Source organism: Amphiura filiformis, chromosome 5, assembly GCF_039555335.1.
Source record: "Amphiura filiformis chromosome 5, Afil_fr2py, whole genome shotgun sequence".
Lineage (NCBI taxonomy): Eukaryota > Metazoa > Echinodermata > Ophiuroidea > Amphilepidida > Amphiuridae > Amphiura > Amphiura filiformis.
The window spans coordinates 18,910,624-18,925,709 of record NC_092632.1 but is presented as its reverse complement, the minus strand read 5'-3'; the positions used below and the strand labels follow the sequence as shown (position 1 = coordinate 18,925,709).

Below are 15,086 nucleotides of genomic sequence, written 5' to 3'. Positions count from 1 at the left end.
TTACATACTGACGTATAACTTTGTAATCATTTTACTGATTTAATAGCGAATAATTCTTCATGTGATAGATGTTTCAAGATACTTTAGATACTAGTTTTTAAAATACAGCAACTTTTGGAGGATTTTACTTGACAGTGTTCTGCTATGGTTGATCACAAATCGGCGTACTCTTTGATCGCGTCTAACTCAAAAACTTTTTTTTCTGGCGAAGTTTAACATCCGTCACTATGTAATACACCCGACGAATTGTGTCATCTGTTGACGTAGAGTTTTTAGGGGGAAGTGTTAGCTTTTGTTTGATATAAAAAAGTTCTGATTGGATGAAGGGAACACTTGAGGCTTCGACAAAAACCAATTACAGAGACCCATTTTCCAGCTAGAAGCTCCACAGCTCATACGATGCTATGCACTCAACCGTGTAGTGTAGTCAAAGACTGTGATGTAGACAATTCACTGCTTGCTGTTCTCTGCTTGGAAGCTCTTGGACGAAAATGTGTGCTTAGGTGTATCGAGGTGGAAACTGTGCGTAGATGGTTTATAAGAGAATCGTTTTTTATAGAAACCTTTCCATATGGACTACAAGGCCTGTTATTCGTGTCCATACACAAATTCACCACTATTTGTGAAACAAGGGAGCCCATTGCACAGCCATGTTGTATTTCCCCTTGTAAGAAAAATAGGTTGTGTTCAAACAAATTTCAACCAATTCTACGACTTGTTCAACCTTCAAGTTTGTCCTTTCACTCAGTGTATAATCACTCTCCAAACACTCTTTCACAACTTTGAGGGCAAAGTCATGTGGTTTCCTTATGACATCGTAGGATGTTATAATGATGATAATAATAATAATAATAATAATAATAATAATAATAATAATAATAATAATAATAATACATATACACACTCTACATTTCTTACACATGACAAAAGCAAGTAATTAGGGCGAGTGAATGGGCTGAAAGGCCAAACACAGAAGTGCCCACTCATCACCTTCGCATATAAACATGAGATCTTAAATTTGGTTGACAAAATCTTGCGTGTTATTATTATGATGAGATGACCGACCAACTAAAGGGCCAAGAAGTATTTTGACAGCGTGTTTGGAGAGGTTGTTAGTTACTATGGGCCTGACAAGAATTGGGTTAGGTTTTTGGATTTTTGGAAGCCCGTAAAACGCCGGTACCACAGGCTCAGAGGAGGGGGGGGGGGTCTAACTGTCTCTTGAGCACAATGTCTATGGACCCATCAGTAGTGATTGTATTGGTGAAATCAGTCACTCGCTTTCTGTAGCCACTGATTGGGTTGTAGCTTATCACGTGACCAGCCCAGTCTAACACGTGACCAGCCCAGCGGGTCAGTGCCTGATGAAGTTTGGTGGTTCCAGACGCAACGTCACAATATTAAGTAAGTTCTTGCATTAGATTTAATTCCAAAACTCCGAACCATGAAAGTGTTCGTCTTGCGGAGTTAAGTCATTTATCCCATGTACCGGGACCACACGTTCTTATAAAGCTCTACTGAGGTACTGTTTGGATATTTATTCAATCCGCGGTGCTGTTTGGACATTTATTCCATGCAACGCAATGTTGGATTTTGCAATGGCAGATTCGAATCAGTGCGTTTACGTGGTTGTCGCCCTTCTACGTGTGTGTACACATCCCTGCGCGGGATTGTGTTAGTGCACGTGATTCAAATGTGCTACTGTGAAATCCAACATACTCTCAGCCTAAGACGAGGCAGACTAATAGTGACAGTCAAAGTAAAGTATATGTATGTTATTGAATACCACAGAACGTTTTTAGTGTCATGCGACATTTATCTTGCCATGTCGACTTAGTATCTATATCAGAGGATTTTAGGATAACTATATTGACGCTTTCTGTCCATCAACGTATACATTAAGGTTACTCTTGCTTTCTGGACCTGCGGGGCTATTATATACTGGAACTCCATTAGTTGCAAGTCCTCACTATAGAAACTTCCGGCCTGCCGGGTTTGTGGCCTTGATGTTTTCTCTTGACACCGGGCTTCAAAACATCAAAGCCGCAAGTCCGGCAGGGCATCCAGAGTGGAGACTTCCAGAGTGAGGACTTGCAACTAATGGAGTTCCAATATATAATAAGCTTGCAGGGCAAGAAGGCAAGGTGAGTGCTTAACCTTGACGTTATAGTCATACTTATAGACAGCCCGCCACCCATTTTATTTTTATCCCCGTCTTCATCACTTGGCTTTATTAAAAGGAACCTCTACTCTTGCAACAAATCCATCAAAGAAAATGTATATTTCACCTTAGTTCGTCCACTCTTGGAGTACTCATCTTCAGTTTGGGACCCCCATACACAGGATCTTATTAACAAATTAGAAAAAATTCAACGCAGAGCCGCAAGGTTTGTCGTCAATGACTACTCCAGACACAGCAGTGTTACTGAAATTCTCACCAACCTTCAATGGAACTCACTCAAGAACAGAAGGACAGTAAGCAGATTATCAGTTCTCCAGAAGTCAAGACAAAACCTCCTCGCCCTGCCGGTGAATGACCTCCTTCTGCCGGTCAGACGTCTGTCACGGCACCAACATCCCAACTGCTATCATATCATCACATCAAACAAGAACTGTCACAAATACAGTTTTTCCCCCAAACAGTCAAAGATTGGAACTCACTTCCCTACTCAGTAACCACCATAGAAGACACCAAGCAATTTAAAACAGCCGTCATAAGCCACCTCAACCAACAAGACTAGTTAATTTCATGCGCACACCTCATCCTGCGTGTATGACTCCACCAGGAGTGTTATGCAGTATACATTTAGATTCATTCTTCAGGCCCTACCCTTTATCGGGGGCAAATTTATAGCTTAAGCTTGATTGCTATTGTTCTTGAGCCTAATTGTGTCTTTGTTGCCCAAGCTGCGGGGCAACCTTTTTGAGCGCTTTTTTACGGCCTTGTCATCATTCCTTATGTTCAAAAATTGTCAGAAAGCATAACATTGCCACCGCGATACGTCCTCATACTACCCTGAGGAAATTGTTAGTTCACCCCAAGGACAAAAGAGATCCCCTCTGATCCCCTGAAGGGGTTCTGACTGAGTACGTGCCACTTTAAAGAGCCACATTTTAAAGCTCCTTCCATTTTACTATACTTTTTCTTATACTACATAATAGTGTATTCAGTTCTGACGAACACCTATTGGTGTGGATAGATCAGATATTCAGGGGCTGTCCCCTCTCGGCCCGCCACAAATCGCTTGCCCCCCTCTCAGCCTGCCAAAAATCTCCCCCCCTTGCACATGCCAAATTTTTTGGGATCCCAAATTTCAAACCTTAAATGGTCTATAGCATGTTGTGTATAATTTCCATATTTAAGCATTTCCGTACGGTTTTCCTAAGCCTTTTTAGAGCGTTTTATTTAGAAGGCGCCCCAAGAATGTGTGCCAAAAATCACTTGCCCCCCTCTCAGCTTGCCAAAAATTGCTTGCCCCCCCCCCCTTTCGGCTCGCCAAAAATTACTAGCCGCCAATTTTACTCTCCCCCGGGATGTGTCTGATGTACTTTCATGTCGCACAAAAATGCTGTGTAAACGTTGCTATCCGATCCCTTAATACGTCATTATTGAACTTTATTGCTTGGAAATCAAAGCTATAATACAACGGGTATTTCCAAAACCACATAATATTGTTCCCGAACAATGACAGAATCTAATTGCGAAACTCTTTAGAAAAATGCTTAAAATTTCAAACTCGGTCAAAACAGCAATTCAGCAACCAATTTAAAAATGTACTTGTTCAAAAATATGTTGGTATTTCCGAAACCACGCATAATTGTTCATGCATTATTAAAACTTCAAACTCGGTTAACAATTCAACAACCAATTTAATACGTAGTTGTTTAAAAATATGTGGGTGATTTCCGAAACATACATGTAGTTGTTCATGCATTATCTGCATTATCAACCCGTTGGTTAAATGATAACCGAACCTAATTAATTGGAAATTTCTTTTCGAGCACAGTCTTTTCCTTGTTTCGCAAGTTGTTCCAATGCATTTGATGGTATTATTATGTTTTGTTATTATGTTATGCCACCAGGCCATATTGGCATACAGCAGGCCTTTCCTATAAATAACTATAAATGCAGTTTTTGGTTTTGACTAAAAGATTTATAATTATGGAAATAAAGTGGAATTGGATTGAATTATTGCTATATATCAACATGTACAATATAAGGCTTTGTTGTAAGACATATTTTACAACAGAATGTTGATTTGATAGGCGCAAGGATATTATTTTCAGCCATTGTGATTTATTGATTTATTTATTTTAATCATATTTATCCAGGGTAGCCCAATTCAGCCAAATAGCTGGTCTAACATGGGTCCCTGCTACAAATTTGCAAAACTTCAACAATTATCAATATGCAATTAATATACAACTATTAGATACAAATTAAGATACAAAAATACATACAATTTTCAAATAAGTAAAAACACTTTAATTACAAGTACATACTCCAAATTTTAAGACTTGAATATATTTGGTCTCTCTAAAAAACAAAACCGGTTGTTTGTATGACGCAACTGTATTTTTTTCGTCTGTGCCCTAAAATTTTATTTTGCCCCACCCCCACCCCGATCAAGACAGCAGGCTACGCTCCTGACTCTACTCATACATGTCATAATATGTTTGAAACATGCTTAGAGCATCTCCTACTTTCAAGAAAATCCCTCATAAACAATATATTTATACTATATATATACATTTTTTGGGCAGGCCTAGCCCTGTTTTGCTGCCAGCAGCCTTTTAGGACTCGCCACATAATAAATTATAACGCAACAAATGGAGGTGCGATGCACACCCACATACGTACTCACCCCATCTACAATCGAGGGTTATAACATGGCATAATACAAAAGGGTAATGATTATAAAATTTTTGGTCATATTGACAATTCATTTGGTTAAAGACCCATTCAGTGATCTCAGCGCAAGTGTAAAAAATTAAAATTGTTTATAAATTGCTTAAAAGTGAAGGATAAGTCATTCAAATTGTCATTTGGTATTTTTGAAATGACAAATTTGGCAAAACCAATGAAAACAGCAGTACTGACGAAGTTGAAGTCCCAAAGTTCCAATACATGTAGCTAATTTAGATACTGTCAGTATCTAAATTACAGATTCGTGTAAAATATCTTATTTTGTCTTAAATAAGCCTACACGGCTTTCGGCTGAACCACTCGCAGGCTATGTTAGTACATCTATGACAATGACAAAGGTACCAAGATCTGAATTTTGATGATTTTTACAATCGTCCGGATGAGCAAATCACTGAATGGGCCTTTAATATTGAAATACATGAAAAGATAAAGTCAATGCTTACATGTCGAAGTGCCCATCTCCTTTTCGTTGGCGTTTGGGCCAGAACCCTGAATGTAATTACTGGGGGTCACCACTCATCCCGCACAACATATCTAGCTGGTTTAACATTCCAACGTTATGTATGTCGGTACCCATTTATAAACATGGTTCACAAATACGATGGCACCGCCGGGGCTCGAACCCACAACCCTCCTATTATGAATCAGAACCCTTACCGCTACGCCACCGTGCCCACACATATGCTTTCTGATTATCTACTATACTAAAATAACCAGCGAAGTGTGTGTGTGTGTGTGTGTGGGGGGGGTGTCCGTGTGTCTGTCTGTCTGTCTGTCTGTCTGTCTGTCCGGCTATGCGTTTCACCGTACTGCGACGCATCGATCCGATATTTCAGATATGGATAGGTATCGGGAAAAGCATGTTGACCGGGTGGTTTTGAAGGTTATCGGAGGTCAATGTCAAAGGTCAAAAATTCAAACTTTTTCCGATCGGGCCCAAACTTGGTAGGTGGAATCCTTTATACGAGGGGATTGGGAATAATATGCGCGAAATAAAATCGAGGTCAACCGAGGTCAAAGGTCATTACGAAGGGGGTCAAATTTCAAGCTTTGTCCGATCGGGCTCAAACTTGGTGGGTGGAATCCTTGATATGAGGGGAATATATGTGCGAAATAAAAGCGCGGTCAACCAAGGTCAAAGGTCATCACGGAGGATTCGGATTTCAATTTTTGTCCGATCGGGCTCAAACTTGGTGGGTGGAATCCTGGATATGAGGGAACATGTAAAAATATAATTGAGGTCATCCGAGATCAAAGGTCATCCAGGGGCTACATTTTAAACTTTGTCTGATTTGGCTTGAACTTGGTGAAAGTAATTCTCCATATCATGGGAGCATGAACAAAATCAAACAGGAGGTCACTCGAGGGCGAAGGTCATATGGGGTCAGTATATGCCCAATTGGGCTTAAGAGTGGAAAAAAGGAATCCTCGATATGACGGGAACATGTCAAAAAGTCAAGAGGGGTCATTAGGGGTCAAATAGCATTGCTATCAGTTACTCCCACAGCTACGGGTGAACTAGTTTGATACAAAATAGAAGAATAAGACATACAACTTTTTATATTTAGTTTACCCGGGTATCTAAAGATAGAATGATTGTTTTTGTATCATTATACCATTCACATACACATTTAACAGACAATGATTCAACAAATTTCAACTGAAACAATCTAAACTTAAGCCTCATCCCTACTTTTTCAGATCAGTGAAAAGCCCACATAATATGCTACAGCAGAAATATGTTTTGTTTGGATTTTGTAAGGTAAAATGTGCCTAAAATATATATTTTCCATATAGTATTCTATAGCTATAGGCCGTCCAATACACACTCTTGGTTCCAAGGGATAACTTATAAGCATGGGTGAGGAGACGGAGTCAAGGTCATTCAACCAAAGTGAGTTCCTCGTTTGATGAAATCAGACCATCCGCCTTTAATTGAAAGTTCAAATGGTTACGAGCACGTAACGAGAGCCGCATAAACAAATTTGTTATCAATCTGGCAATGTTCAGTGTTAGTTGTCTGTGGGGACTCCTCATCATTCAGACAAACGGACTCAGTTCGAATTAAGGTATCCCTGTGTATCCCTGTTTGTTTTCCATATGTTTGTGGGTCATCAAATGTAAATGGCACTTGCGTTTCGCCGAGTGAAAAATCTTGAGCTGCTGCCTGCACTGAGCATGTTGTCGATTCCTTGTCGTTTATATCTACAAAAACTTTTGTAACATCGTGAGGCTCTGAACTCAAACCATCAAAGACTACCCCACTACATTTGAATTCCATACAGGCGTTAACAAATTCGTCATCGGCGTTTGATTTTCGTAGTGTTAATTCTCGTCGGCCGTAAAACAATCCTTCCGATGAATTACTTGTAATAGCAACTCGTAAGGATAACGAACCAGTCCTGATTTGTACCCCGATAAAACAATACGCCTGTTTGTCAAAATACCTGTTGGGGTAAAATGTTTGTAATTGACGATCTAACGGAGACTTGGCAACCGAATGAAAGGTATTACAAATGGCATCATTACAATTAGGACAATGAAACTGAAAGTGTTTATTTTGTATTCCCGCTAAAGAGCAAGCGCCATCTACTTCTCCCGCTTCACTACCAGGGTAAACAGGACCCATGGAATCTGCTACAGGATGACGCATCAATATTTGAGGTTGTGTATCCAGGTCGTCGTGATTAGCTATAAAATATTGCACTCTATCTCGATCTTCTTTCGTAAGGGAAACGTATGCTCCACTATCTGAAGGTCTGGCAGGTTTCATATATTCACCATCAACCGTTGCGGAGAGGTAGGCTTCCATTTGTGTGTCAGATGGATCTTTTGGACACGCAAGTGGAACACACACTCCTACTTGGCCGTTCTCGGTGACTGAAGAAGGCTTGCTAATGCGGTAAATTGAGATAGAAGCAACAGTACCTTGCTGGTCCTTTTGTTTTTCTACTAATACCGATGTTAGTTGGTATATAAAGGGAAGAACGAAGTTCGGGTTGAAGTATTGATCTGAGTAACCTATTACTTTGCCCCAACAACGGTCTTTGTTGTCGACATCAGCGATACTGTACCATTCATATTCTCGCAACAACAGGTTTCCAACTACCACCACAGAATCTTGACGTTTTTTCCTTCGTGAGAGACTTCCAACATTGGTGACTTCTAATAGACTTGTCTTTTCCCAAATACCGCTTTTAATATTAAGAACCCACAACATGATGTTGCAAGTATCACCAACCTGGTTCTCGCAATGCTGTAAAAGAGCTGGATGGGTCAAGCGAAGTTGTGATTGGCCTGCTACATACAATGGTTGTCCAAATGGATCAGTAAACCGCAAAGAGAACACGCCAAATAACCTCAAATATACCTTATATCCATTGCTATCCAAAGCTGTAGAGTCCCCTGGAGCCAACGTTGCCTTTTCCCGATTCCTCATATCAATGTTGTTGACTATGACACGTACCGTACCATTGTAGATCTCACCGTTTTCGATGCGGAATACAGTATGTGCAGCAACTGTTATTTCTCCTAAGGACCCATCACTGTGGCTATTCAATATTGGTAACACATTGTCAACCTGGCTGTCGAAGTCCAAAGCCGTACGTTCATTCACTGGTATCATTTTGATGACATCATAACGAGCAGAATCTGCGCTAATTTGGAATACAACAGTTGTATCTAAAACACGTTTGTAGATAATATCTCGGAATGTAAGAGATACCTTGCTGACAGCGTCTTCAGTAGAAAATAGAAATCGCCCTGTGCTATCCGTTTCAGTAACATTTTGACTTTGACTTTTGTAATACACAGCAATAGAATCAAGGTTATCTAAAGTGTCTGCTGACACCACACGACCAAATATCTGGCTTGCTTTTGGCTCGCATTTTGAACACCCACACGATGTGACTTTCAGCACTGGTAATGTATAGCCTTGGCAATTGACATTAACTGTCTTTCTCTCCTGTTCTCGGCAACAAAATGATTCCAAATCTCCACACAGCGTTTGGTCCTTAATTTTGCCGGTACATGGTTTATTTTCACATGTTCCTACGTCAAATTCGGCTCTGTTGGTATCTGGCTGGATGCAATCTTCTGGAAGCTGAATGGTATGGGCAATAGGATCAGGGTCACAACCTACTGGGGTAGCTATATGAAAAAGAAAAAAAGAAATACCGCAGTTAGACATTGATTGGAAATTGGATCAATATAATATTACAAAATAGTAGAAAGAGAAACAATAATTTATTATTACTTGTACCGAGGAAGTGGAATGTTTTATCGCAACTGAGGAACTGAAACTAGAATTCAAGGCAATAGCTTACCAGTCACAGTTAACTTTGCAGAATCAGAAAGGACATTTCCAGCCACGTTTTGTACTCGACAGGCATAGATTCCTGAATCAGCTTCTGTCAGTTTTTTCAGTATCAGTTTATCTCCATTAGTAGGGGCGTTATCGATAAGGTCACCATCTTTCAGCCTGCAATAAGGGAATGGATTTCATGAAGGATTTAATCAAATACCGGAACTTACTTATTGCAACTTTGCGACGTTGCGTCTGGAACTACTTCATCAGGCAAGTGACCCGAAGGGCTGGTCACATGATAGATGGACTCCGCTTTAACTTTTTTCATGCACGGGACCTGGCCATTGGGACAGATACCTAGCCGTCTATCATGTGACCAGCCCGGCGAGTAAGTTTCAGACGCAACGTTGCAAAGTTGCAAAAAGCAAGTTCCAATATTTGATTAAATTACAAAACTCTGATATTGATAAATGTATACGCGCGTTGAAACATTTTTAGAAAATTTTGATCTGCACCACATTCCCCCTACCCACTTTTTAGATTGATCGCACTGGGCAAATAAAATACTATGGTCAACATCCGTCTGTAAAAAATATTTCCGTAAGTACAATTACAAGATCCCCGATTCCGAAAACCTGGCTACGCTGCCGCAAAGGAAAATCCCGCAAAAACATCGAATTATTAAACATATCTGAGCCTGCAGATATTTAAAACGTATTAGCCGTCGATTAATATATTTTTCTAGAGTACAAGTGCATTCTTTAATTACGAATCTTACCATTCGTAGTTGGTGGGTGAGGGGACACCTTCAGCAGAACAACAGAATGCGACATCTTGACCTTCAATGCGTAATTTACTCCTTGGGTTTTCCGTAATAAATGGTTGTTCTGTGAATGAATTAAAAAGTAAAATAGAATTCAAGCACGAGATTATAATTATACAGGTTATTAGCGATAAAGCCATACTTTCAAAGATCAAATATTAGCATGTGAATCACAAATAAACCAACAATCAAGATATTATACTGACACTATTGTTGAATTTCCTTTCCTATGTGTCTATGAAAGAATAAATCTGACCAAATTCTATTAACACATAATTACACATCACCTAAACAAACACACACCCCTCACCACACACACACACCCCCACCACCCAACCTCAAACACACTACAAGCATACCCCCTTTCAAAGGTTACATTTAATCAGCATGTGAATCACCGTAACAAATTAATCGTCATAAAAACAAGCCAACGATCACAAATTGCAATATCGATACTAATGTAGATTTGTCTATTTTCGGATCTCTAATTTACATAATAAACAAACATATCTAAACACACACTACATATCCAAAAGACCTACCCACACACACCGCCACACCCCAACTCACTTCCATGGTTCATATACTACTGTGTGAATCACCACAACATATGAATCGCCATAACAAATAAGCCTCACAATAATTATGATATTGTAATATTATTACGTACTACAGCCTGTCTCAAAAAAAAAAATGTGCAAGTGAAAAGCGCCCTCTGTGGCAATTAGAAAATACAGTTGTGACATAATGCTTACATCAACGCCAAGGGCATAGTCTTAGCTCTCAAATGCCGTTTAGTCTGTTCAATTTGCTTGTTTCAATCTCGAGATATGCTTACTTAACAACGAAAGGGTAAAATCACAATTGTGCCACTTTTACAAAGGAAGAGGGCTGTACATGTAAATCAATGATAGCATCAAGTTTATCAAGAGTTCCTTCGTGAAATCAAAAAAAATGCATCAATATTACACAACAATACAAAATTGCTTTTAATGTTTTATCGTTTTATCGTGATAAAGGTATAATGATTCTCTTTTTCCACTTACGACAAATTAAACGATAAATAAATATGTCACATTCTGCTGTAAAATTAAATACATGTCAATGATTTTACCATGGTAAATACTGTTCTCTTTGTCAGTCAAGACATGTTAAAAGACAAACAAATATTGCACACTTAATGACCTTGAAATTTGAAAAATTAATTAAATTAGACAAAATAATGCACGCGCGCTGGTGTTGATGCGTCTAATGCACGAGCCCCGAAGGGGAGTCCATTAGACGCATCAACATTAGCTATCATTGATTTACATGTACAGCCCTATTCCCTAGTAAAAGTGGCACAATTGTGATTTTACCCTTTCGTTGTTAAATAAGCATATCTCGAGATTAAAACAAGCAAATTGAACAGACTAAACAGCATTTGAGAGCTAAGACTATTCCCTTGACGTTTATATAAGCATTATGTCACAACTGTATTTTCTAATTGACACAGAGGGCGCTTTTCACTTGCACAATTTTTTTTGAGACAGGCTGTATACTAGACTAGACTTGACATTTAGTATGGAATATTTTTTTCGCAAAATTCCAAGACTGGTCTGGAAGCGGTCTGTATAAACCTCACAGGTTAAATATTAATTGGGGTGTGTCGGGAGATGGTGTAAAATAATTTTTTGACAGAAAATGTGCTTTCCATTATACAGGGGAAAGAAGAATTACGCATCGCACACTAGCACATTTAAACATGAATTTACAAATGGAAACATAACGTGCATAGGTTGAACAGTACAAACAACACATTACACACCAGTGTACGAGATCAATTAATGATGCTTACCCGCCAGCCTAATATAATCATACAAACAGAGGAAGAGGCTTACGCATACACTGGAACATGGAAACATTCAAACATTACAACTAGCGCACAAGATCAAATTAATGATGCGTAATCGTTATTCTTAATATATCAATATACAGGGGAAAGAAGAATTACGCATCGCACACTAGCACATTTAAACATGAATTTACATATGGAAACATAACATGCACAGGCAGATATACCAGAGAAAAAACTCCGGACATACCTGCCTGTGCGGGGACTTGAACCCCAGACCTCTCGCTTGTCGGGCGAGCGCTCTAACCACTGAGCTACACAGACTGTCCCTGATAAACAGGACTCAAGTCTGGTACTTATGGATATGAGCAGTCAAGGGTGAACAGTACAAACCTCACAAAGAAGTTTTACCCCAAAAATATCACAACAACAAAAGTAGAATCAGTTACCTACCCATTCGCCTTATTTGAGCTTTGAAATAAGAGGTACAGTTTTTTTCTTTGTAAGCACTGCATGTGGTCATTTGTTCTTCTGCAGCAAAACATTCATTGTTGACAACAAGTTTTTGCGGTGTAGCGCAAACACCAATGACACGGAACCGGCCTGTCATGTCAGAAATGGCCAGGGTTGTATTCGGTTGATCGGCATAGCTGATAGTTGCACCGCTCATTGGGATATCATAATTATCTGTTATTTGACCCAGCAAAATGCTTGTGTCACAGTCACAGGCTGAACATGGATGGTCTGAAATAGAACATGTAAGGTTTCTCATTTAAAATTCGGATGTATTTCTTAAATGCCTTTACTAGCTAATGAATTCATTAAGCCAAACATATAAAGTGGATCTTGTACCACAACCAAAATATGCCCATTTTGCTCTGCAGGTCAAATTGTTTCTCCACACAGAAGTCCACACACTTTTCACTTTCCAATTAATGATGTCACACGAAACTGATTTTTTTTTAAATTTTGGAAAAAGAAGAAGTAATGATTGGCACCAACGTGTTATATTAGTTTGGGACTACATAAGTTGCTTTCTTAAAACAAAATATAAGAAAAAAACTTGGCCCCTGCAACCTTCATAATTTGGCCTACCTGATGTTGACAGAATCACTCCTAGAGCCACTGCGACTGCGACGAGAATTAGCAGTGTAACAACAACCGCGATGATTAGGTAAAGGCGCCTCCTACCTACGAGACCTGGATTGGGGGAATAATAAACATACGGAATAAAAATACATACAAATTACACATTCAAATCTCAAATCTAAGATAAGAAGCGACATACGAGGTTGTAAATTAAAATTGTTTGAGATTGTGAGTGCAATAGTTACAGAACGTGAGAAAAACCTACACGTTCGACTCTGCTCAACATGCACAAAAATGGAACCATGAAACATTTATTTTTACAGACGTACCGCAGTATAATTTCTGACTTAACTTAAAAATAATACATAATTATTGTCTAATCGAGATCGTAAGTACCTTTGCTTTCGGAAGTATTCCAGATGGCAGTTTCACTCGTTACTGAGTCTCTTGGATTGGGATGATACCCATCATCAACTTCCTGATCGTTTCCCCATCCCATCGAAGCATCATTATCATGGTTATAGGCAGGTTGTACGTCTGTTTCTCGACCTACTTCCCAATTAGTGTACAGGCCTCCATCAGAAGTACTCGGCCCACCAAAACGTTCTTCGGTATACACATTGGATGGTGCTCGTAACGGCGATGTACGTCGCTCAGGTTTCGCCATATTAGACTTGATATATCTCAAAAAGAAGCATTAAACAATATTTCATTGCTTCAGTAACGAGCAATTTTGAAAAGCATGGAGTGTGGTTAGTAGTATGATATACGAAAGTACCATAAATAGAACCGTAGGAAGTAAAGAACAATTGTTTTCATCGTCTGGTTGACCGAACATTTCAAATACAATGTGTACAATAAAAAACAACCTACACAAACACTTGTTGTTTTATTTTATATTATGTGTTTGATAGCAGTGTAATATGTTAGTCATAGCATGGGTAAGCACCTCTGTAAATATGCATGGTAAAGGGTCCTTTATATTGTTTTAACTAAATTCACATGCATGTCAATAGGATTACTTTGTTTGTACTTCCATGTAGAAATATGTGAGAAGGTTGCTGATTAATATTATATTTATTGCAAACTTTTAAACTTAAAAATTATGTGTTGCTTACCATGCTTACATTGCACACATCTCTGTTACTTACAAGTTACATTGCACATAGCTTACACAGTTGTGTTAGATTACACACATCTATGTTATTTATATTGCACACACCTTTGTTACTTACAGTACACACACCCTCTTACTTACATTGCTCATTATCTTTGTTATACGTACATTGCACAAATCAATAAGGTATATTGCTGATCGAGATCGACGGGCAAACGTGATGCATGCCGGTAATGAAAAGGGCCCAATCGCAAATTTGAGCACTTTTCCTTCCCAGCATGCATCACTTTTGCCTATCGATCGCTATCAGCAATATACCTTATTGCACAAATGTTTTTGCAGAAGCATAACCGTGATCTTCAAGGAACCAACTATTTTGGGACACTCTGTAGTTTGCTAATTACAGCGTAAACATCAATATTTTGGGTGCTACCCTAGCTGACCTAGATGCCCATCAACTACATGCACTTATTAGTTATCATTGGCTTCCACTGTCGTTATTTACAGGTTCAATAATCACCCAGGTCAGGTGTTATTTTGTCTTTTCAAATTTCCAGATATGGCATATCACGTATATGGACTGGCATTCATCCAGATCAGCAAATTAAAGATACAAAAGTGACTCATATTCAATTGTCCATGCTTTTGACAGAGGGTTCAAATATTTGAGGACATAAATTGCTGTCACGTATGCGAAACTAATAAATTGGTTCAACGAAACATAATGAAAAGTTTGGCTAATTGTTCCTATTGAATGATGTAAAGTTGGAAGTTTTAAACACGCAACGTGTGCATGTTTCATTGTACTTTTCACTATACGTGATTTAACGTACCCTGTATCACATTTATATTTAGAAACAATTATTATAGCAAGGTCGTCCTATCATGATATATCCTCGTACAAAAACATGTCATGTATGGAATATTTTTAACAAAGTGCCAAAACCAATCTAAAAGGGGTTTGCATAAACCGCACAGGCTAATATTTAT

At 38.9% G+C, this 15,086-nt stretch overlaps 1 protein-coding gene across 2 annotated transcripts in view; it reads right to left on the bottom strand.

The window, feature by feature from the left end:
- The window catches only part of LOC140152762 (cartilage intermediate layer protein 2-like), a 273,597-nt gene extending 259,849 nt beyond the window's left edge, over positions 1–13,748 (bottom strand). The window contains exons 1-6 of one of the 2 annotated variants that reach the window (XR_011859044.1): positions 13,376–13,748; positions 12,986–13,090; positions 12,344–12,634; positions 10,012–10,120; positions 9,253–9,407; positions 5,733–9,076 (exon numbers count right to left, since the gene is read on the bottom strand). Coding sequence is in view for 1 of the 2 variants with exons in the window: in XM_072175250.1 (XP_072031351.1) it covers positions 6,879–9,076; positions 9,253–9,407; positions 10,012–10,120; positions 12,344–12,634; positions 12,986–13,090; positions 13,376–13,646 (3,129 nt within the window). In the remaining variant the exon portion in view is untranslated. Of the gene's footprint in view, positions 1–4,277; positions 9,077–9,252; positions 9,408–10,011; positions 10,121–12,343; positions 12,635–12,985; positions 13,091–13,375 lie in introns of those variants that run through there. The other variant, XM_072175250.1, reaches the window with a different exon arrangement.
- Between the last annotated feature and the right edge of the window lie 1,338 nt (positions 13,749–15,086).